Genomic DNA, 19,258 nt, shown 5'->3' with positions numbered 1-19,258 from the left:
CGCGCCTGAACAAAAGGCAGTGAGCTTTTCTTTGGGCACTCAACTATTCTAATTGTACTTTGCAAGTCGTTTGCGAGTCCTTGAGAAGCTAGAAGTCGCTCATCTACTCTTTTATAGTCGACTATAACAGTGTTTCCCAAACTGGGAGCCGCGGACTCCCAAGGGGTCAGTGAAACATTTTTCGGGGCTGTAGGGTCAAATGGTCTAGTGATACAGATTGTTGACAAACCGGCCACAGTTGTTAATTCATTAGTAATTGTTTTTTTTAATAAATTTCTTAATCATATTTAAGATATTTTTATAGGCTTATGGCCTCAGACTTGCATTCACGTCGAGGAAACCGCAAAGTGAGACCACAAGGTACATTTCTGCCACATGGACGTAAGCGCAGACTACCCACTCGAGCTCCTGCCTACCACTTGAGCGCCATTTCCGTCTATTTCCGGTGGACTCGCTTCTGACAGATGGGGTTTGAGGTCTGTAGTCACGGGCAAGGGATAGAGCTTTGTCGCTCCAGCTTTCCCGGTAAACGATGATACATACTCGCCGCCATATTGACTGACGGACTGGGCTGAAACCGGATTCTGATGCGGGGAGTGGGGGGGGGGGTCATAGTTGGACGTCGAAGTTCTTCACAGGCCGTTGGGCCCATTTTACCCGATTCGCCGGAATTATCCATTGCAAATTTGCTCCAGTTGTTTGTTAGAATCGATTATCAAAGTTTATCTGAAAGATAATGATGAGCATTGTTCACTGTCTGCTGTGTTTGATGCACACGCACGGAAAGGACGTTTCGATAATTGATTTCACTCCCGTTTTTAGGTCATTGGCTTTCATTGTAGTCACGTTCAAGATCAGTGTCAAAGATTGTGTTAAACCGCGGGACTTCTTGCATGCTGCGCTGGTAACCTAACCACTAGACCGTCGTGCGTAGGAAGGGGCATTATGACTTCGCCGAAGTTGTTCGCACTAGAAGAATTTAACGTTTTAAATCAGTAACTTGAATATAGGAAGGAGCTGGTTGCAAGCTGAAGGAGGAATTATGCTGAAACGTACGTCCTTGCTTCAGCCACGTGGATAACAAGTCGGAACATTTTTAAAACAAGTTTAATTACTGCGGTTCGTTATACGTAGAAAACAAACCATGAATACCCTAAGGACAGCTCCGAGCTGATTTCGTTTTGACACGTGGAGACATCACAAGGCTAGGAGGGTCTCCCTTTGTAACAACGCCCGAGTTTTTCTCTTGGGACTACCCAAAGAGTCTCAAAATTCGTCCTCACACAATCTGAAAGCTAAAGAAGGGAATTAAGGAAGACGAGAGGAGAATTGTCGTCGATTTATCGCAGCGAGTGATGCAGAACTTCGGGCGGAAGTTCCAGCAGTGTTTTTAAACCGTGACTCTGAGCGCTTAAGACACGGTATGTTGAGGCGGCAGTAATTAAACTTGCGTTGGAAGAATGCTCCGATTTATTTATCGGCCACTGGCCGACCACAGCAGGCCGATCGAAGCTGGCAACCCCTCTGGCTGACTGTACTTTCAACCCAGCTACAGTGAATTGGTTGAGTAGTTCGGAAGTTAATGGCCTTAAAACCATTTTAGTTCCAGTGGATTGGAATTCATGACGCGGGTTATTGTAGGTTCGTGTTCTCATCACGGCGTGAAACTGTCTTGTACCACGTGACCACTTGCCAGGCTTGTTCCTTACATGCCGGAGGGTCTGTCTGAATTCGAAAACGACGTTACGACACGCAGTTTCTAGGTACATAATCAGTTCCCGTTGCCCATACGGATCGTGTAGTTTATTGTTTGTAACGATTTAGTTAACAAGTGTGGAATGTTGTACTCTGTGGAGTACACGTGTCTTCCAAATATGTTTATTAATATTTTGCGTATTCCGTTTTGGCATTGATGCTTATTTATCACTTATTTATTATTTTATTTAGTGTTCTGTCTGACGACAGGTTTATATGAACAGGATCCTTCCATCCTTTTCTCGGACTGGGACCTGTTCATATACGTTCTTGGCAGATGATCCAGAAGTGGTTTGCCATTGCCTTCTTCTGTGTGTGAATGGAGTAATTGTTGGGATGCCACGGAGGAAAACTCCGTGTTGCCTAGACCACGGCCTTGCCCAACACAAGTTATAAATTCGGGCACCGCTGGGAATCGAACCCGAGAGCCCAGGATTACAAGGCCAGCGTTCTAACCGCTAGATCACCGTAGCATTTCACATGTAAATACCATTTATAAATTGAGTTTCCGAATCAACCCCCCACCCCCACCAAAAAAAAACCGCTGTACATTCTAAGGATAATACGAAACCCACAACTCTATATGCAGAAGGCAGGATTGCTAAATTTTAAAGCACGTGGTACACATAAGTACCACTATACTTGAAAGAGTTAAAGAAGGTCTCGATTTTCAAATTAATGTTGCACACCTAAATAGGGACCGTTTTATTTCTGCTGGGATATGTACCTATAGGCCGATTAGCGTTTTGTTCAATGGAACATTTTTTTTAGACGTTTTTAAAATTTATTTGAACTTTATGTACGGTAATGGTTATTGAAATTAAAGTTACTAGCTTCAGGCCCCAAAATAACATTACATAAACCCAGTGACAATTTCAGTTTGCTGTTAGCTAATTGCAAATTATTTGTATTATTTCATTCCAGCTTTGTAAACATTGATTTAACTTTGGCATTAGTATAGGGCATTTCAGAAAGACGCTACCATTTTGCGCCATCACTGCAAAGTACAATTTTCATCTGTTTTTACCTCCGTTTGCTGGTAGATGTTAATTTTAACTGTGGGAACAAAAGCTGTTTGTCTTCAGGTCTTCCGAAGGTAACATTTTAGAATGATTACGGTGTCGTAAACAAAAACAGCTGTAGTTGTCTTGTGTCCGTCTTCGGTTCTGTGAAGCAGTCGGTAGGTAGGTGGAACCCCTGAAGACACAAGTCGGACGTCATTCTGCTGGTACATTTCGAGCGTCGTATCACACCTGTTACATTCGTTCTAGAACTTTTTTATTTCCCTATGGAGTTTTTAATTTCTCGTCGTTATTTCGCGTCTCAGAATGCCAAACTTCACCGGCCGAGTGTCCCACTGTATAGCCGTGGCTGTCCCCTGGCAGTACGATGACCCATCGATCGGCCATGAGTTTCATTTTGCCTATCTGACTCCTGTGACGACTTTGCTGTTCACGTTCATTGATGACAGCTGCCACACGCTGTATCAGGATTCTCTTTGCACATTCCGCCGTTTGTGCTGTTTCGTACCTGTGGTGGGTTCGGCTGTTCTCTCGCCCCCCCCCAACCCCCCCGGAAATTCGAGTTGCGGTCCACAGGGGATGTGATGCGTAGTCCCGAGCTCATTGTTTGTCTCAGATTTACGAATTGTGCGTGCGTGATAATCGTAACCGCCCTCCGTTTAATTAAATCTGATCATTTCTGCCAGCACTTGTTTGACGCGTCTCGACGAAACTTAAAGGAGACGTATCAGACAGCACTTGGTGCTTGAACGCCACCTGCAAATGTTTGTCAAACAAATCTTTTGACAAGTTATACATTCTCCCACTAACTGTACGGTGAGCCTTTTCTTGATATGAATGAATGAATGAATGACGTTTCGAGATGACTACCATCTCGGATGTTGGGGGCATCAAGGACCTCTGAAACGTCTTGTCAGTTTCTACCAGACCACACGACGCAACATCCCGGAAGACGAAGATGGCTGTCTTCTGGGTTGTGGAGCCGTAGATGGTTACCGACGTTTCAGAGGTTCTTCCTGTCTCCATCATCAGGACTGAAACATCTGTAAACGTCTACCAGACTACACGTCGCTACAACCCAGAAGACAACCATCTTCGGACGCACCGCCATGAAAACCTCAAATCGTACCTACCGGAAGACATCCTTATTCTCGCCTAGATTACGTTTTATTTTTGATCTCCCTGTAAGGTAAAGGTGATGATGGACCGATCCAGCAGCAATTCGCACAATGGCTCTTAGTAGTAGGCTTATCCAATACGAAATTTAATCTAAATTCGTTCATTAGTGTCGAAGATGAAACGTGGATGAACAGGTACGAATTTCTCCTTGCGCCGTAGTAATTGCCTTCTCATAGTATAAATAGTTGCCTGCTTTTTAATTAAGCACCTCGCTATGAAGGCACAAAGAGGAATGGACGTAGAGATTCGTACATCCCAATATCGATACTAATGGAATCGAGTAGTCAGATTCATGTCCCAGCCTCTTTAACCCCGGGAAATAGCACCCGATACGCGTTGGCAGGGTCTTCCCGCCAAACATGGTTTAAGGCTTTGACCGGGATGTTCTTTTGTTAAATCTTATGTGGTACCGCCTTATTCGACTTCTAATGGTTAAGTGAAGTGTTTTCTTCGCGGTACGGTCTGGATTCGTAAATATTATTCAGACGAGCTTCGGCTTCAAAGGGTTAACCAGCTGATTTTCGTAATGGTGAGGTGTAGTGTTTTCTTCGCGGTACGGTCTGGATTCGTAAATAATATTCAGACGAGCTTCGGCTTCAAAGGGTTAACCAGCTGATTTTCGTAATGGTGAGGTGTAGTGTTTTCTTCGCGGTACGGTCTGGATTCGTAAATAATATTCAGACGATCTTCGACTTCAAAGGGTTAATAGACCTCGGGGTCTCGGCCATTCTCTATTGCTAAGCTTTTAGACGTGTCCTTATTTCGTAATGGTAGAAGTCGGATACGTCATGGCATCTTATTTTTTTTCGCCGTGTACCCTGGTGGACGTTTACCGACGGCTCGTAGGTTTTCGATCTCTAAACTGTATGTAAGTAGAGGATATCGGTGATTTTTTTTTTTGTTATTGCTGAGAACAATGCGTTGAAACGTAACGATTCGAGTTGAAGTGATATGCTCAGCTGTGAAATACGCGGTCTCTGCCAAGTGGAGCGTTCCAGGCAATCAATACCGTATCTAGACATGTTTAGAACAACTCGCGTCTCTCGTTTGTTCGTAAGCAGAGCTTGGGCCATTTCGCAGTGTGTAAAACGGCTACGACTGACAAGCCTCGACGCAACAATTCAAGTATAATAATAATAACAACAATAGTTTGTGCGATTATCGTGTGAAGATATAACCAATTAATTGTGACGATACTGTTTCCACAGCCCAAAGAAAAATATGCCTGTCTTCTGGGGTGTTGCGCCATGTGGTTTGTTATAAATTGACTAGTATTTCCGAGATGCTTACTTCCCCCAGCATCAGGATGATGATGACTAAGGCACTGAACACCTCTGCAGCATTGGTCGGTTTCTACAAAGCTACGCGGCGTAACATCCTAGAATACATTATTCTTCATTCTCGCCGCCTTGAGAACCTGAAATGCCACTCCAGAGTTTCGACTTAATAAAATTGTGATAACAGTTGATGAGCTTGGTCTCTTGTCCATCTGCTGCTACCTTACGACTGTATGGACCTAAAGAATGCTTATATTTATATGTACATATGTTATCAGTCATCATCTTCATCGTGTGTTCTACAGACCTCGACCGCCCCAATATGTTATCAGTACGCTCGATATATTACAGAAAGCTTTGTGCCACAACTGGCGTATTTGTTATCGTCATCAGGAATGAAAGTTTACTTGAAATTAGAGTACGATTTCAATTAAATTCCAGCTTATTTATATTCAAACTCGTCAGGTATAGAGTTGCATAATTCTGGTGTCTCAAATACGCGGTCTCAAAAGAGACCCTATGACAAATTCGTAATAATTTCTTTTTGGTGGTGGTAACACCCCACCCCCGGTGAATGTGCAGCTTCTGCATGGAGTCCGTGATTCTGCAATTACCGTACCAGTGTTGTTCCTTGTCACAGAACACTTACACCAACGCGGAGAAGCTCCTGACGGCAGCAGAGGAATTAGCACAGACGGGCGAGTGCAACGCCGATGAAATATACTCCGTGGCTCACGAGTTGGAAAGTCACGTGACAAGCTTTGCTGCCCGCGTCGAGCAGAGACGCCAGCGTCTTGACCTCGCTGTGCTCTTCTACAGTCACGACAAGGAGGTAAGTCCGGAACAACTACATCGTATGTGGACTGTACGTTCATCAACTCTTTGAAGCTTTGAGAGACGGAGGGTGTTAGGAAGGAGAGCAAGAGAGCAGAAAGAAACGAAAATTGGTGGGGGAGAAGTGAGTGACACTTTATTTCTTTGGGATTACAGTTAGAAGGTTCCCAGGCAGTGCTCGCTCGCCCTTCCGGTAAGTAACGAGAAAGAGTGAAGACGTCAGGACGATAATTAGTGAGAGCTTGTTGAAGTCGAAGCTCGTCTAAATCAGTGGTATTCAACCTTCTTTGGTTCGCGTACCCCCAGATATAATTTCTCTTCAACTTTGTACCCCCAAAGTTGTTGGTGTATAATTCAAGTTATACATAGTATATAATCTACATCTAAAATAAATAAAATAAATTACATTACTGATTATTCAGTGTTTATCATAATTTTTTTTTTAAATTTCACGTATCCCCTAAGATGTCTTCGCGTACCCCAGGTTGAATACCACTGGTCTAAATAATATCTAAGAATTCAGCCCGTACCGCAAAGAGAACTGCGCGTCTCCTTTACAAAGATAAAGTGATACAATAATTTATTTACCGTCTATACACAAACTTAAAAATGTTGTTTAAAATTACTTAAAATTATAACATTTTTTCATTAGATACTGGATCTTGTTACATTTTATATTGACGACATGTTTCGATGTGTATTACATCATCATCAGGTCTATCAATTTTAAAAACTGTTTTAAAAACTGTTGCACATCTTGCTTTGCGTATATTGATTTGTTTGATTTTTAAGTCTCTTCCTTTAAATGTTGTGCTTGGATGTTTTATATCGGGTTGTAAGTGATGTGTTGTGTGTCCGATATTAAGGGACGGTAGATTGCAAGACAATTGATAGACCTGATGATGATGTAATACACATCGAAACATGTCGTCAATATAAAATGTAACAAGATCCAGTATCTAATGAAAAAATGTTATGATTTTAAGTAATTTTAAACAACATTTTTAAGTTTGTGTATAGACGGTAAATAAATTATTGTATCAATAAAACACAAACATGACGCAATTAAGATATATATATATATAAAAAAAAAAGATAAAGTGGTTAATGTTGTGTGCTTCAAGTGTGTAACCACGCAGGCTAAGTTCCTAGACGCCAGAGATGTCTTTGCCCCAAGTAATTTGCTCGTAACGGTGAATTTGTAAACGTGCCTGTTCAGACATCGGCCGTATAACAGGCGATCTTTACGGAGTGATTTCGTGGTTTTCCCCACAGTCTCTCTTGGTATTCATGCGACACCCGTTGAACTGTAACGCGGCCGCTTCGTTTTAAAGCGTTGTTTACTCACCATTCATGACTATGTTAGATTCTCATTGGACATTTTATAAAATCTGCAGTTGATACGGCATCGTTACGTAACCTAAGAATTAATCTTGCTTTCGTAATCCTCGTAGAAAACACTAAAATTCACAGTAGTTGGGGAACTTTCTGTGGAAGGAGATTATTGATTGACGCCCTCACGTTGTCATCGAAAGAATTGACTTTCTTGATGTCAGCCTTGAAGTTAATTTGTCTTACATAACCGACTTAACTGGATTTAAGTACTGCCGGTTAATGTTTCTCGCATTATGCCACGTTCAGTCGACGTCCATCTGTCATGTCTGAACCTGGAGTTGGCTGACAAATGCCTCTGCTACGCTTGACGAATAGTCCGCGCCATGTTGCCTTTGCAAAGAAAGACATGAATAATGTGCCTTCTTCAGTGACCCCGCCCTCGTGATTTCTAATTTTAAACAGTGGTAGTCTATTTCAGTGCCCACATAAATCGGAGTAATTTAATTTCAACGTGTGCTGTGTATGTCTGCGTTCACGTGTTTAGATTACATGCCACACACACACACCATTGACGGAGAAGTTACGGCGATCCGTACCTGTCGTCACCATCTCCAGAGTCGTGTACCTGAAATGGTGTTTTGAGTTGGGGATGAATCCTAAATGTTTACAGAATTCAACGCTGTGTTGTTGGCACGTATTATTCTTGAGCTGAACGTAAAAAGGGAACTATACATTCGAGGGTGCGTTTTCACGTATGAAGATTGCTGTTTCGGAGGTTATTTCTGCCTCCATCATCATGGCGATTAGTAAGCCGCGTACGAAGAAGTAAAACCGATTTCTGACGATGGAGGGAACGAGCACTCCAGAAATACCAGTAATCTTGCGTGGCGCAGCTGCCCAGAAGATGGCAGTCATCATACTCGCCGTCCTGAGAACTTGAAGTCGCATGCCGTGCCCGATTACCCGGTCGTCTGTCAGCAGTGGTTCATAATTATTCCCCCTTGTCTCTTTCGACGCTACGTAACATCGGAAGTTGATACAGCGTTAATCTTTTATCAAGGCCACGAGGTGTTGAACTACAGAAGTTGGCGAACTGGTAAATAAGCTGCTTGTACACGTGCGTGGGTTTATGATTGATTAATTTGTAGGTTATTTAATGTCGCTGCGGGGCGGATGAGTGACGATGCATTTGCACGCAAGTAGGTCATTTGGAATTATGTAGATAACATTCTACTTCTACTGGAGGTAAAAATTAAATTTAATTATACGAGTTGACTGATAAAATCAACCGAGTTGCCTTAACTATGAACTACTCCGAGATCATGAAACAAATCAAATCATATCTGATCGTAAAAACAGAATTTACATCAACTTTTTGGGGAGTAATTACATTTCTTCGTACGCTACGGCGTAGGCTCGTCGTTTTGGGTCTGGTACACCGATTGTGGGTTTTTTTTTATGGTGAGGCTTTTGAAACACGTGTTCTGCCTCCTACTCTTCGAGAAAGAAATGGAAATGGGTATTTTAACCAAATGTATTCTCTAAGTAGCAGTTGTCACTGAGGAACTTGCATCCTTGAAAGCTGAGATTCCATAATCGGAGTTCTCGTATTAGCGGAAAGCCTAAGTTAAATTCTCAGCTTCGACGGACTATACACACTGTGGTTTTGTGGCTGATTTCATGGGATTATCTGTTGTCCAAATAATATGTGTAAGCAGTGTGGGGCGGTTTTTTTTAGTATTTCGTATTGCAGCTTGCCGGCTGGGTAGACGAACTGCGCCAGGAACTGCAGAACGATGAAGCAGCGGATACCCTCGAGGCAGCTGAGAGGCTACTAGAGCAGTGTGGCCAACAGCGCGACTCCTCGTTGGACGCTTGTGTCAGCACCATCGCGCGGGGCGAGACACTGCTGCAGGAGCTACGGTGAGTTGTGTCTTGTTATACACCGGGACACACTGCCTCCATCTTCAGTATTTCTGAAGATGAAAGCCGTATGTTTTCTCGTGAAATGAAATTGGAACCATGCGGGTTCTGTCGATAGATGCTCCATGTCGCCATGAGACGTCAGATATATATCGAGCTCTTACGCCCTTGTCCGCTGTTAGGGGCAGAGAACTCGCATGTCGTTCATTACCACCCGCCGTTTTCTGTCGACGTAATAAACACTGAAGCGATATGACGTGTTAACGTGAGTGTCAGTGCCTTTCAATTACAGTTAACCTCGGATTAAATAAGTAACCCTAGCTTTCCCTCTTGTACTGTAGCAGGCTTGTCAACGTGATATGCAACACTCGACAGGGCTACTTCAACGACAGTTTACACCTGGATTCAGTTTCTCTGTGTAGTGTGTTAACGCCACATACTGTGACTCAGCTGAGCGACACAAGTTGGTTCGAAATGGATACAGTTGCTTCATTATTTTATTTAGTGTTCTGTCTGACGACAGGTCCATATGAACAGGATCCTTCCATCCTTTTCTCGGACTGGGACCTGTTCATATACGTTCTTGGCAAATGATCCAGAAGTGGTTTGCCATTGCCTTCTTCTGTGTGTGAATGGAGTAATTGTTGGGATGCCACGGAGGAAAACTCCGTGTTGCCTAGACCACGGCCTTGCCCAACACAAGTTATAAATTCGGGCACCGCCGGGAATCGAACCCGAGACCCCAGGATTACAAGGCCAGCGTTCTAACCGGGTTTCATTTTATTCCCAAAATAAACGGTGGTTATTTTCCGAATTAGTCAGCTAGGTGTTAGGAATATACAGACGATGTTGATCTGCTTGAAGAATAAATAAAGTATTAATGTTACGTAACATTTATATTTTCCTTAGTAATTTTATACAGACCATTCTTTCAAACCTGAAAGCATCGCCGTGCCAGATAGGCAACTTCTTCGACGAATGTGCCAGGCATGCCTCTCTGCATGGTCAGGAAGTTGTTTTTAAACGCTGAAGAATTCACATGTTCGTCACCACAATGAACAGAACGTAGTAGCAATTGGGTGTTTCGAACTCGTGTTTCGTGTTCGGGAAGTCCCGGGTTCAAATGTAGGCCCCCGAGACCGGCTATCCTGAGGTTGTATGTTTTTCCTTCAGTCTTTGTAGGTAACTGCCAGGATATGTGAATGAGGCCACAACCCCGCAACCATTTTTAATAATATTCCGCCAAATACGAAAATTAATAATTGAAATCCGTTGAACACTTCAGGAGAAGAAATTGTGCTAACGTTTTATTACGTTCTTCTCGCAAAGAACGTGTACAGACGGAACAAATCCGTACTTGGAAGTTACGCAGCTGAAGACAGTTAACCCCGCGTTTTTGCTGTTTAACATTCGAAGCCTGTCGACAGGTAACTGCACGGAACAAGTTGCCTCCTTCCTCGTCCGGTGTGCTCGCTATTGTTATTGCGCAGTGCCTGTACAGGGAAAGACGCATGTCGCATGCCCTGACACTAGTTCACTCTGAGGTAACCCCACAGTCCCTCGGGATCATATCATTAAGTGGGATTAACAAGGCTGGACTCGGTTACAAGTGGTCAAAGGGGTTCAGCGCGCAAGTAATTTGCCGGCTAAGTTGAGAAGATTAATGGGGACGTGGTGTCTCTCCACCACTGCAGTGAAGTGAGTTGTGTGGTCCTCCGTAGCGTCTAGATTCAAGTGTAACTTCGTTACCACGGATTTTCTAGCGAGAAATTTGTCTCGGCAAGAATATCTTATAGTGTAAGAGTATGAAGTCATTTTCTGCGAACTTTGTGTACTTGATAGAATTTGAGGTTTTCACGCCGCGGAGTACTCATCTCCCTGGTGATGGAGGCGGCAAGAACCTCCGAAACGTCGGTGAACTCGTACGGCGCCACAACCCAGAAAACAGCCATCTTTATGTGTAACCGTTTAGTGTATCATAATTTGAATGACGATGTATTTATCAACTCAAAACTAGCTGCCCGCTTTTCTCAGTTTATTTGTTATTGAAATTTGAGTGTATTTCTTGTTTCCTTGATTTAAAGTGTGATTGTTAACTGTTATTTTAAATCTCCGACAAAGAATACCAAGTTTAAATCTCGCGTGGGGTTTGATTCTTGGAATAAACAGCGAATGTTGTATAGTATTATAAAAGTGTTCCGTGAACACTTTTTTTTTTACTTATAGAAAACACACCGAACACGTGCTTTGCGGAAAATTTCTGTCTGTATCTTTCGGGTCCAAGTGTCGTTATAATTACTGTATAAAACTTAAAACTGGGCAAAAATGAATGTATTTTTCTTTTTCTTATCCTTGGGTCTCGGGTTCGATTCCCGGCGGTGCCCGAATTTATAACTTGTGTTGGGCAAGGCCGTGGTCTAGGCAACACGGAGTTTTCCTCCGTGGCATCCCAACAATTACTCCATTCACACACAGAAGAAGGCAATGGCAAACCACTTCTGGATCATCTGCCAAGAACGTATATGAACAGGTCCCAGTCCGAGAAAAGGATGGAAGGATCCTGTTCATATGGACCTGTCGTCAGACAGAACACTAAATAATAATAATAATAATCCTTGTATAGAAACAGTGTGGTCGATTACGTCAGTTGGTGAGATTAAACGTTTTCACGGCCGTGAGTGTAATGAGGGCAGTGACGATGGAGGCACTAATCATCTCCGAAACATCGTTAACTTTCACCCCAATACACGGCGGAACATCCCAGAACACAAATTGTTCTTTCCAAAGCCCTGACGAAGTTAAATGTCCGCACGGCAAGCTGAGATGCAGATGTTCAGTCGGCGTTGCCTGGAGCGATTCTTACTTAAAATTTATAGCGCAATTTGGCAGCTTCCTTGAGTCTGATCGCAGAACTTTTTTGTTTTCCCCGACATCAGTGTGACGTTTGGTTTCGATTCCGTAAGTGTTTCGTTTGCTCTCTCTCATCTGCGAGCAGCTGAAAAAGCTTAAGAGTTGTGCGTGTTTATATCGACTTAAAACTGCAGTTTCGTGTTATCGAAAAGTGCGTAGTTACTGCACTACAGTGAATGAAGTCGTCAGCTTCTCCTTTCCCCATTGCGTGGGCATCTCGTCTTGAAGACGCGTGTAGGAGAATGGAACCCCTGTCTCTGGAGGAGATTAGAAATGGGAGGTTCTGGATGCATTGTAACTTGGTGGGGATAGACTGCTGGAATTAATTTATACAAAGCACGCTTTCGTATTAAGTACATGTACACGTTGGAAGCTCATATCCGTTCCTTGTTTTGAACACTGCGTTTACCTTGATAAAAAGGTAATAGCAGTTTTATAGGGCTGTAAGGTCCTCCAGTATGCTTCTGCTTACACTCACCCAGCGTTATAAAAATCTGAAGAATTAACGGGTGGTATCTTTAAGGCTTTGACCGGGATGTTCTTTTGTTAAATCTTATGTGGTACCGCCTGATTCGACTTCTAATGGTTAAGTGAAGTGTTTTCTTCGCGGTACGGTCTGGATTCGTAAATAATATTCAGACGATCTTCGGCTTCAAAGGGTTAAAGGCAGATGCTCCAGACTCAGAGGCTTATTACCGTCTCGTGATTTCTTTACTTAGTGTCGTGTTATCATGTTCTTGAATGAAAGACTTTGAATAGCGACCAACCATCTTGCTACTGAATTCCCTTCGAGAGGCTTGTGATATTATTTAAGATTGTGGGACTGCTTTTTCATCGCAAGGAAAACAAAAAAAGAATGAGGCGCTCTAGAAGAACTTAGTGTCGAATGTAATAAGAAGCCTCTCCTCTCGTCTCTCCCACCTCAGATCTTCCTGAGTCTCTTCTCATTTTTATCTTTGTTTTAATAGGCTTAAAATGGCTTCTGTCTTCATTTGTTTACTGAAGCTTGGAATGGGTATGAAAGAGACTTTTGTAGACACGCTGCCTTATTTTCAGATGTTCTGTTTCCTCTCCTGCTACATGTTTAATTTGTGAGACTAATGAAGCAGAAACGAGGGTCACCTACCGGTGATTACTCACCTCAGAATTTCGTTTGTACTTGGTTTATTATGAGGACCTCTGAACTCAGTACAAGCATGATGTCAAATGTTTGCGTTAGTGAAATTGGTTGACACCTTTTTTTTTTTTTTTAATGTCTGAGACCACTTGTATTCAGAGTGAAGAGGTGACCTGTTTTTCTTCGCTCAAAGCTAATCTGATTGAGATCAGTGTGTATGTAATACGTGGAGTGGGACAGGGATTTCATTAGGGAGTTATCTCGTGGTCAGAATATTTTGTTAGAATCCACCTGTTTTGTTGGATCCGGTAGGGCGAGGTCCACAGATTGGGAACAGATCAGTCCGCCTGATCCAACAGTAGTCGTGTCCTTTATACCTGATAACAGAGGAAGATCCATGCTTCGAAACATTGAGATATTTAAAGGAATTTAAAAAAAATCATCGGACGATGGGCAAAATCCAAAATAAATTACGTAGTAGTACGTGCCATTGTTTATACTGCCTCCGTGTCACTGCCGCTAAAGTTGGGGATGAACTGAAAAGGTGGGAATGAAGTGTCCGTCAATATAAAGACAACTTGTCGCCTGAAGACAAGTCTAGAGCTGCGTCGAGTGTTATTTACTTATGGAAGGAAGGTATGATGTAGTGTAATACTGATTTGCAGTAATTTTTTTAGGAGCGCTGGAGTTTCTGCTGAGATGGACTCTACAGGGTCAGTAGCTGCTGTGGAGGCTGCACTAGACAGGCTCAACAAGCAGCGTGAAGAGCTTCAGGAACTCTGGGCTACCCGGAAACTGAAACTGGACTTATGCTTGAGGTTACGGCTGTTTGAGCGAGATGCCCTGGAAGTGTCATCGCAGCTGGAGCTCTGGTCCGAGGAGCTGCAGCATACTGAACTGAGTCGTGACACTCAGAAGGCGGAGCAGTTGTTGAGGCTTCACAACGAGAGTGTCTCTCACATGCAGAATACCACATTCCAAGTTTTGCAGTTGGGTCAAGAGCTTGCTCAGGTCAGTGATCTCGATCTGTTCATTGTCACTTTTATTTCTATTTTATTTATTCAGTGTTCTGTCTTACGACAGGTCCATTGCTCTGCCCAAAAAGAGCTCTCCAGTTTTCCCTATTCTCGGCTTCTCGCTTTAATTCCTGGAACGTCATCTTCTTTCCTTGTTTAAGGTCGTCGGTTAGCTGTATCAATCTTCTTCCTAGTCCTCGCTTTCCTTCAACCTGGCCTTCGATGATATCACTCAGTAACCCATTCCTTCTCATAATATGTCCCAGCCAGTTAGCTTTCCTTCGTGTAATCGCCTGCAGAATGTTTCTTTGCTCGTTGACTCTCCTCAATACTTCTTCGTTGGTCACTCGATCCGTCCACCTGATCTTCTCTATTCTTCTCCAACACCAAATTTCACTTATGAGACATTATTGTCAGCATCACATTTCAACCCTTTCCCATATCTCCCTCTCTCCCTCTTCCCCTTCTTCCTCTGCTGTCCTTCCCACTCACTCCTCCGACATATTCGTCTTCTCCTCTCGGTGTCAAATGAGAAATGAAATCTTTCGAGAAGAAGTGGGAATCAAAAAATTTGTTATTGAAATCAGAAGAAGAGTTACAAGAGGAATAACAGTTTAAAGCAAAGAAACACAATGGGTGACTCTGAACAAGATTTTCAAGCCATGTACTAGAAGATGGCAAGATGAGAGGGAACAGGTGGAAGAAAATCATGGGAGACTTTTTATCTGTGGTCTTAGATTAAATGGAAGTGATGCAAGATGATGATCTGTGGCTTTCACCATAGGTTTTATCTGTATAATAACATTCTTATTGTAGAGAATATAATTAAACTTCAAAAAATGTTGTTTATGAATTGTTTTAGGCATTTGAGACGTCAGGAATGTCTCTGATGGCAGATAGCCAGTACTCTGCACAGACACGTGTTCAGGTGTTGCTGGAATTCCTGCACGAGCGAGAAATGGACTTGGAGGACCTGGCCGAAATGAAACGCGTCAAGTTGGAGCAGTGCGTCCAACTTTGCCAATTTCAAAATGACGCAAACCAGGTAACAGTCGCCCTGGAATCGATAGTCACTGTCGAGCGCACTTCTGACTAAACTGTGTGGACTTTTATACGAACTCATTACTTTGGTGGGAACACGTGTGGAAGATGCCACTTTCAGACATATAATTACAAAATAATATTAGATTGAATCACTTTGCCAAGTATTTGTATGGATTCACATAGACTCTGAGCCATTAACTTCTTATACCTATCTAATAAACAAAATGGCAGACCAGTTTTAGGGCTGGTGAATGTTTGATAGCAATTTGTATAGTAGTTACGCTGTTATCACCATGCACAAACGAGTGATGTTTTGAAATATTTGTCAGTGGTATATTGTCCTGATCATGTGGTATCAGTTTTGTGGTTATAACATTATGGGCTGAAGTTAAATCCTTCCTTAAAAGTCTTCCCCCTCATTTTTGGTGAAGTTTAGAATACTTACAAGGAAACATTAGAAGTTTTCCAAAAGAGCAATTGAAAAGTAGTGATACGGCATCATTTGTCACATTAGTCCAATTTCTTATGTAATAAACACCATTAAGCACGGGGCAGAGAAAATTATTGACATCACATGATTTATGTATTTTATTTAACAGTATTTTCAGTGGCTCAGAGTTCATAAGGGCCGTTTCACACTGTCGACCGGTCGCCGGCGACCCAGTCGCTGAACGACCAAAACCATCAGCGACCAAACGAGGAGACCAGACTTTGGAAGCAGTCAAGCAGTATGGACGTCGAGGAGATCACTATAATTATAAAATTTGTCAAACAATTCCACAACCTCTTCCCACTGACTTCTTTCAACTCCATGTTTACATAATCTGGATTTGCAAGGTCCGAAATGGCTCTTCGTGACTCTACGGCCGAAATAAATCTTTCAGTATCAAAACGCATGATATACTGATCACTTGAGTGACATGAACACGACGGGCGAAAACAAGAAACAATGGATATGTCACCGCTCTGAGCTCTGGTCGCTGACTGAGTCGCCCGCAATGTGAACGCGTGATTGCCATCTATGTATCTCGTGGTCGTCGGTCTCCTGTGCGTCGCTCACTTCTTGTTGGTCGACGGCGGCCACTGGTCGTGTCGCCCTCGTGTGTAAGCTCGTACTTAGCTTTTCTACCTAGTGGTCGTTCAGCGACCGGTCGACAGTGTGAAACAGCCCTAATGTCAAATGATAGGATGTACAATGGTTAATGAATGATAAATACGAACGGGTTAGCCAGTCTCCTGAGTAATATTTACGTCTGGGACCTCTGGAATATGAATAATTAGTGTTAACCATCCAGCTGTGACTGAAAAGAATTTTATACTGGTATGAACATCTCCAATATTGGTTTGGAATTCCATATTAATTGATGTTTCTAATATTTTTTGTTGTAAGACTGACTGTAAGTGTCCTGGTATCCTGCTGATGTGTATAATATATGTCTTCTCAGGTTATCAGTTGGATCCGTAATGGCGAAGCAATGCTTATGGCGAGCTTTGCGATCCCAAATTGTCTGCAGGATGCGGAGCAGCTTAAGAAGGAGCATGAACAGTTCCAGGTTGCTATTGAGGTAATGTATAGTGTACATAATGCCCAAACATGCGCTTTGATTTTGAGATTGCCGAACACAATTTACAGCTGCGTTATAAAAATACGGAAACAAATAAGATTGTTCATCTTTATATGTGGAGTTTGAGGGTAATGTGAAAATCTCATTGGTATCTTAACATTTCGGAGACTGTTTTGGCCTCTGTCATCAGGGTTGATCACTCGTTATATTAATCCTGATGATGGAAGCAGAGACAGTGTCTGAAATGTTGGATTATAATGCAATTCAAACATGGCCGATCACCCACTTGAGGACATTTTCTGGTATTTTAGGTGAATTATCTTAATCTTATGTTGTTTTGCTTCTTGATCTCAGAAAACACATACATCAGCAGTACAGGTGAAGCACAGGGCAGAAGCATTGATCAGCGCAAACCATTATGATCCTCAAAGTGTCCGTGAAATTGCCGAGGAGGTTACAAAGAGGTGGCAACAGCTTGTAACATGTGCTGAGGAGAGGCATAAATTGGTCACTGCGAGCATAAACTTTTATAAGACGGCTGAACAGGTGAGTTATCTTCCATACTGGGATTACAGGTGATTTAAGCAAGATCAAAACAGACAGTACAGTACCTTGTTGTTTCAGTATGCCTAACCCCATAAGCATTTGTAATTGCTTTTAGCATACGGAGAGTTAACGTTGTGTTGAAATACCCACAGTAATGTTGGACATCATCTGTATAGTAAGGCGTATTTAATACACACGACATTTCAGTATCTCTTTCTGCTCTCGTCTTGTAATCCTAGCCAACCAAGATGGCATACATTTAGGATTTAGTGGGTTCTGGATTCAGTCGTAATCAGTGGCTTGAATAGCACAGGTAATATACAGTAAAATGTTATACCAGAATATTGACACTGAAATACTGGAAAGCGTGAATGGGACCAGCTTATGAAATGTTACATTTCTTATTATACCTCAGGAAATGGATAGTGTTCAACGTAATTTTGATTAAATGAGTTGCTTGTCATCACAGTGCTTAAGAGAGTAATTTCTGTTGGATGTTGGACGTAAATAATTTGGTAACATTAAGATTTGTCGCAAAAAATTGGTCTGTTTGCTTTGGCACAGACATGTGTGAGAAAAGGATCATGTTAATTTGTGTATTAAGTCCCATTCAGTAGCATTTGATTAACTAACTAACTAGATGGCTTACCGAACCCAAAGGTTCATCACCGAATTAACCAAAGCCCTCCACCGGACTCTGTCCTGGGCCAACAAAATCCAGTCTCCTTCAACTCCTATCTCCCATAGATCCCGCCTGAGATTATCCTCCCATCTACGTCTAGGTCTCTCCAGCGGTCTCTTCCCCTCAGGTTTCCCAACCAATACCCGGTGCACACCTCTTGTCCCATCCATGCGCGCCAAATGCCCAGCCCATCTCGACTTAATCTTCCTGAAAATGCTGGGGGAGCAGTACAGATTTTTAAGCTCGTCATTGTGCAGTTTTCTCCACGCCCCATCGTCTTCCCTCTTAGGCCCAAATATCCTCCTCAACACCTTGTTCTCGAACACCTGCAATCTGTGTTCCTCCCTCTGAGTGAGAAACCATGTTTCGCACCCATACAAAACAACAGGCAAGATTATTGTTCTGTATACTTTAATTTTCAGGTTCTTAGAAATCAGACGGGAAGACTAAATATTTTGAACTGAGAAGTAGCAAGCATTTCCAGAATTTAATCTCCTCCTAACTTCTTCATGAGTGTCATTTGATTGGCTGTGTCAATTCTTTTATGCAGGTATGTTCAGTGTTGGATAGTCTTGAGCGAGAATATAAACGTGATGAAGACTGGTGTGGTGGTGGGACTCCTGCTGAGAAAATGGGGGCTCTGGGAAGCAATGCCTCGTCTAGTGGAACAGATAAAGCAACGGCGGTGTCCCAACTTATCAACAAACACCAGGAACAGAAAGAGGCATTTCTAAAAGCCTGCACACTGGCACGCCGCACAGCTGAAACCTTTCTCAAGTACACAGGACGCAGTCTTCAATACTACAATTATCAAGGGGAAACTAGTACGCGGAACTCTGAAAACAGAGTCAAAAGTGAGTTGGTTCTTGGGTCTGGATACGTATTTGACTAAAAAGGAAATTATGTAAGGCATTATCACGTTATTATACATACTTCGTTACGTAATAAAAATACACCAACACTTATTTTACTATGAACAGGTTTTCTGTCATGGCAGAATTTTATGTTCTGAGGTTTACAGAAGCTTTTGAAATTATCCTGCTTTATACATTA

The 19,258-nt window shown here is 42.6% G+C and overlaps 1 protein-coding gene across 8 annotated transcripts in view; it reads left to right on the top strand.

Annotated features, from left to right (window-relative positions):
• trio (trio Rho guanine nucleotide exchange factor) overlaps positions 1–19,258 on the top strand; it is a 323,028-nt gene that overhangs the window by 171,689 nt on the left and 132,081 nt on the right. For all 8 annotated transcript variants that reach the window (XM_087346228.1, XM_087346225.1, XM_087346223.1 and 5 more), the window contains 7 exons: positions 5,874–6,065; positions 9,156–9,325; positions 14,030–14,363; positions 15,231–15,413; positions 16,858–16,977; positions 17,332–17,523; positions 18,756–19,059. In XM_087346228.1, the coding sequence (XP_087202354.1) occupies positions 5,874–6,065; positions 9,156–9,325; positions 14,030–14,363; positions 15,231–15,413; positions 16,858–16,977; positions 17,332–17,523; positions 18,756–19,059 (1,495 nt within the window). The remainder of the gene's footprint in view (positions 1–5,873; positions 6,066–9,155; positions 9,326–14,029; positions 14,364–15,230; positions 15,414–16,857; positions 16,978–17,331; positions 17,524–18,755; positions 19,060–19,258) is intronic.

The sequence above is a fragment of the Zootermopsis nevadensis genome, unplaced genomic scaffold, assembly GCF_977971745.1.
Source record: "Zootermopsis nevadensis isolate Lab colony 2312 unplaced genomic scaffold, Znev_1.0 Znev_ptg000010l, whole genome shotgun sequence".
In the NCBI taxonomy this organism is placed as follows: Eukaryota; Metazoa; Arthropoda; class Insecta; order Blattodea; family Termopsidae; genus Zootermopsis; species Zootermopsis nevadensis.
This window is presented reverse-complemented; position numbering and strand designations above follow the sequence as displayed.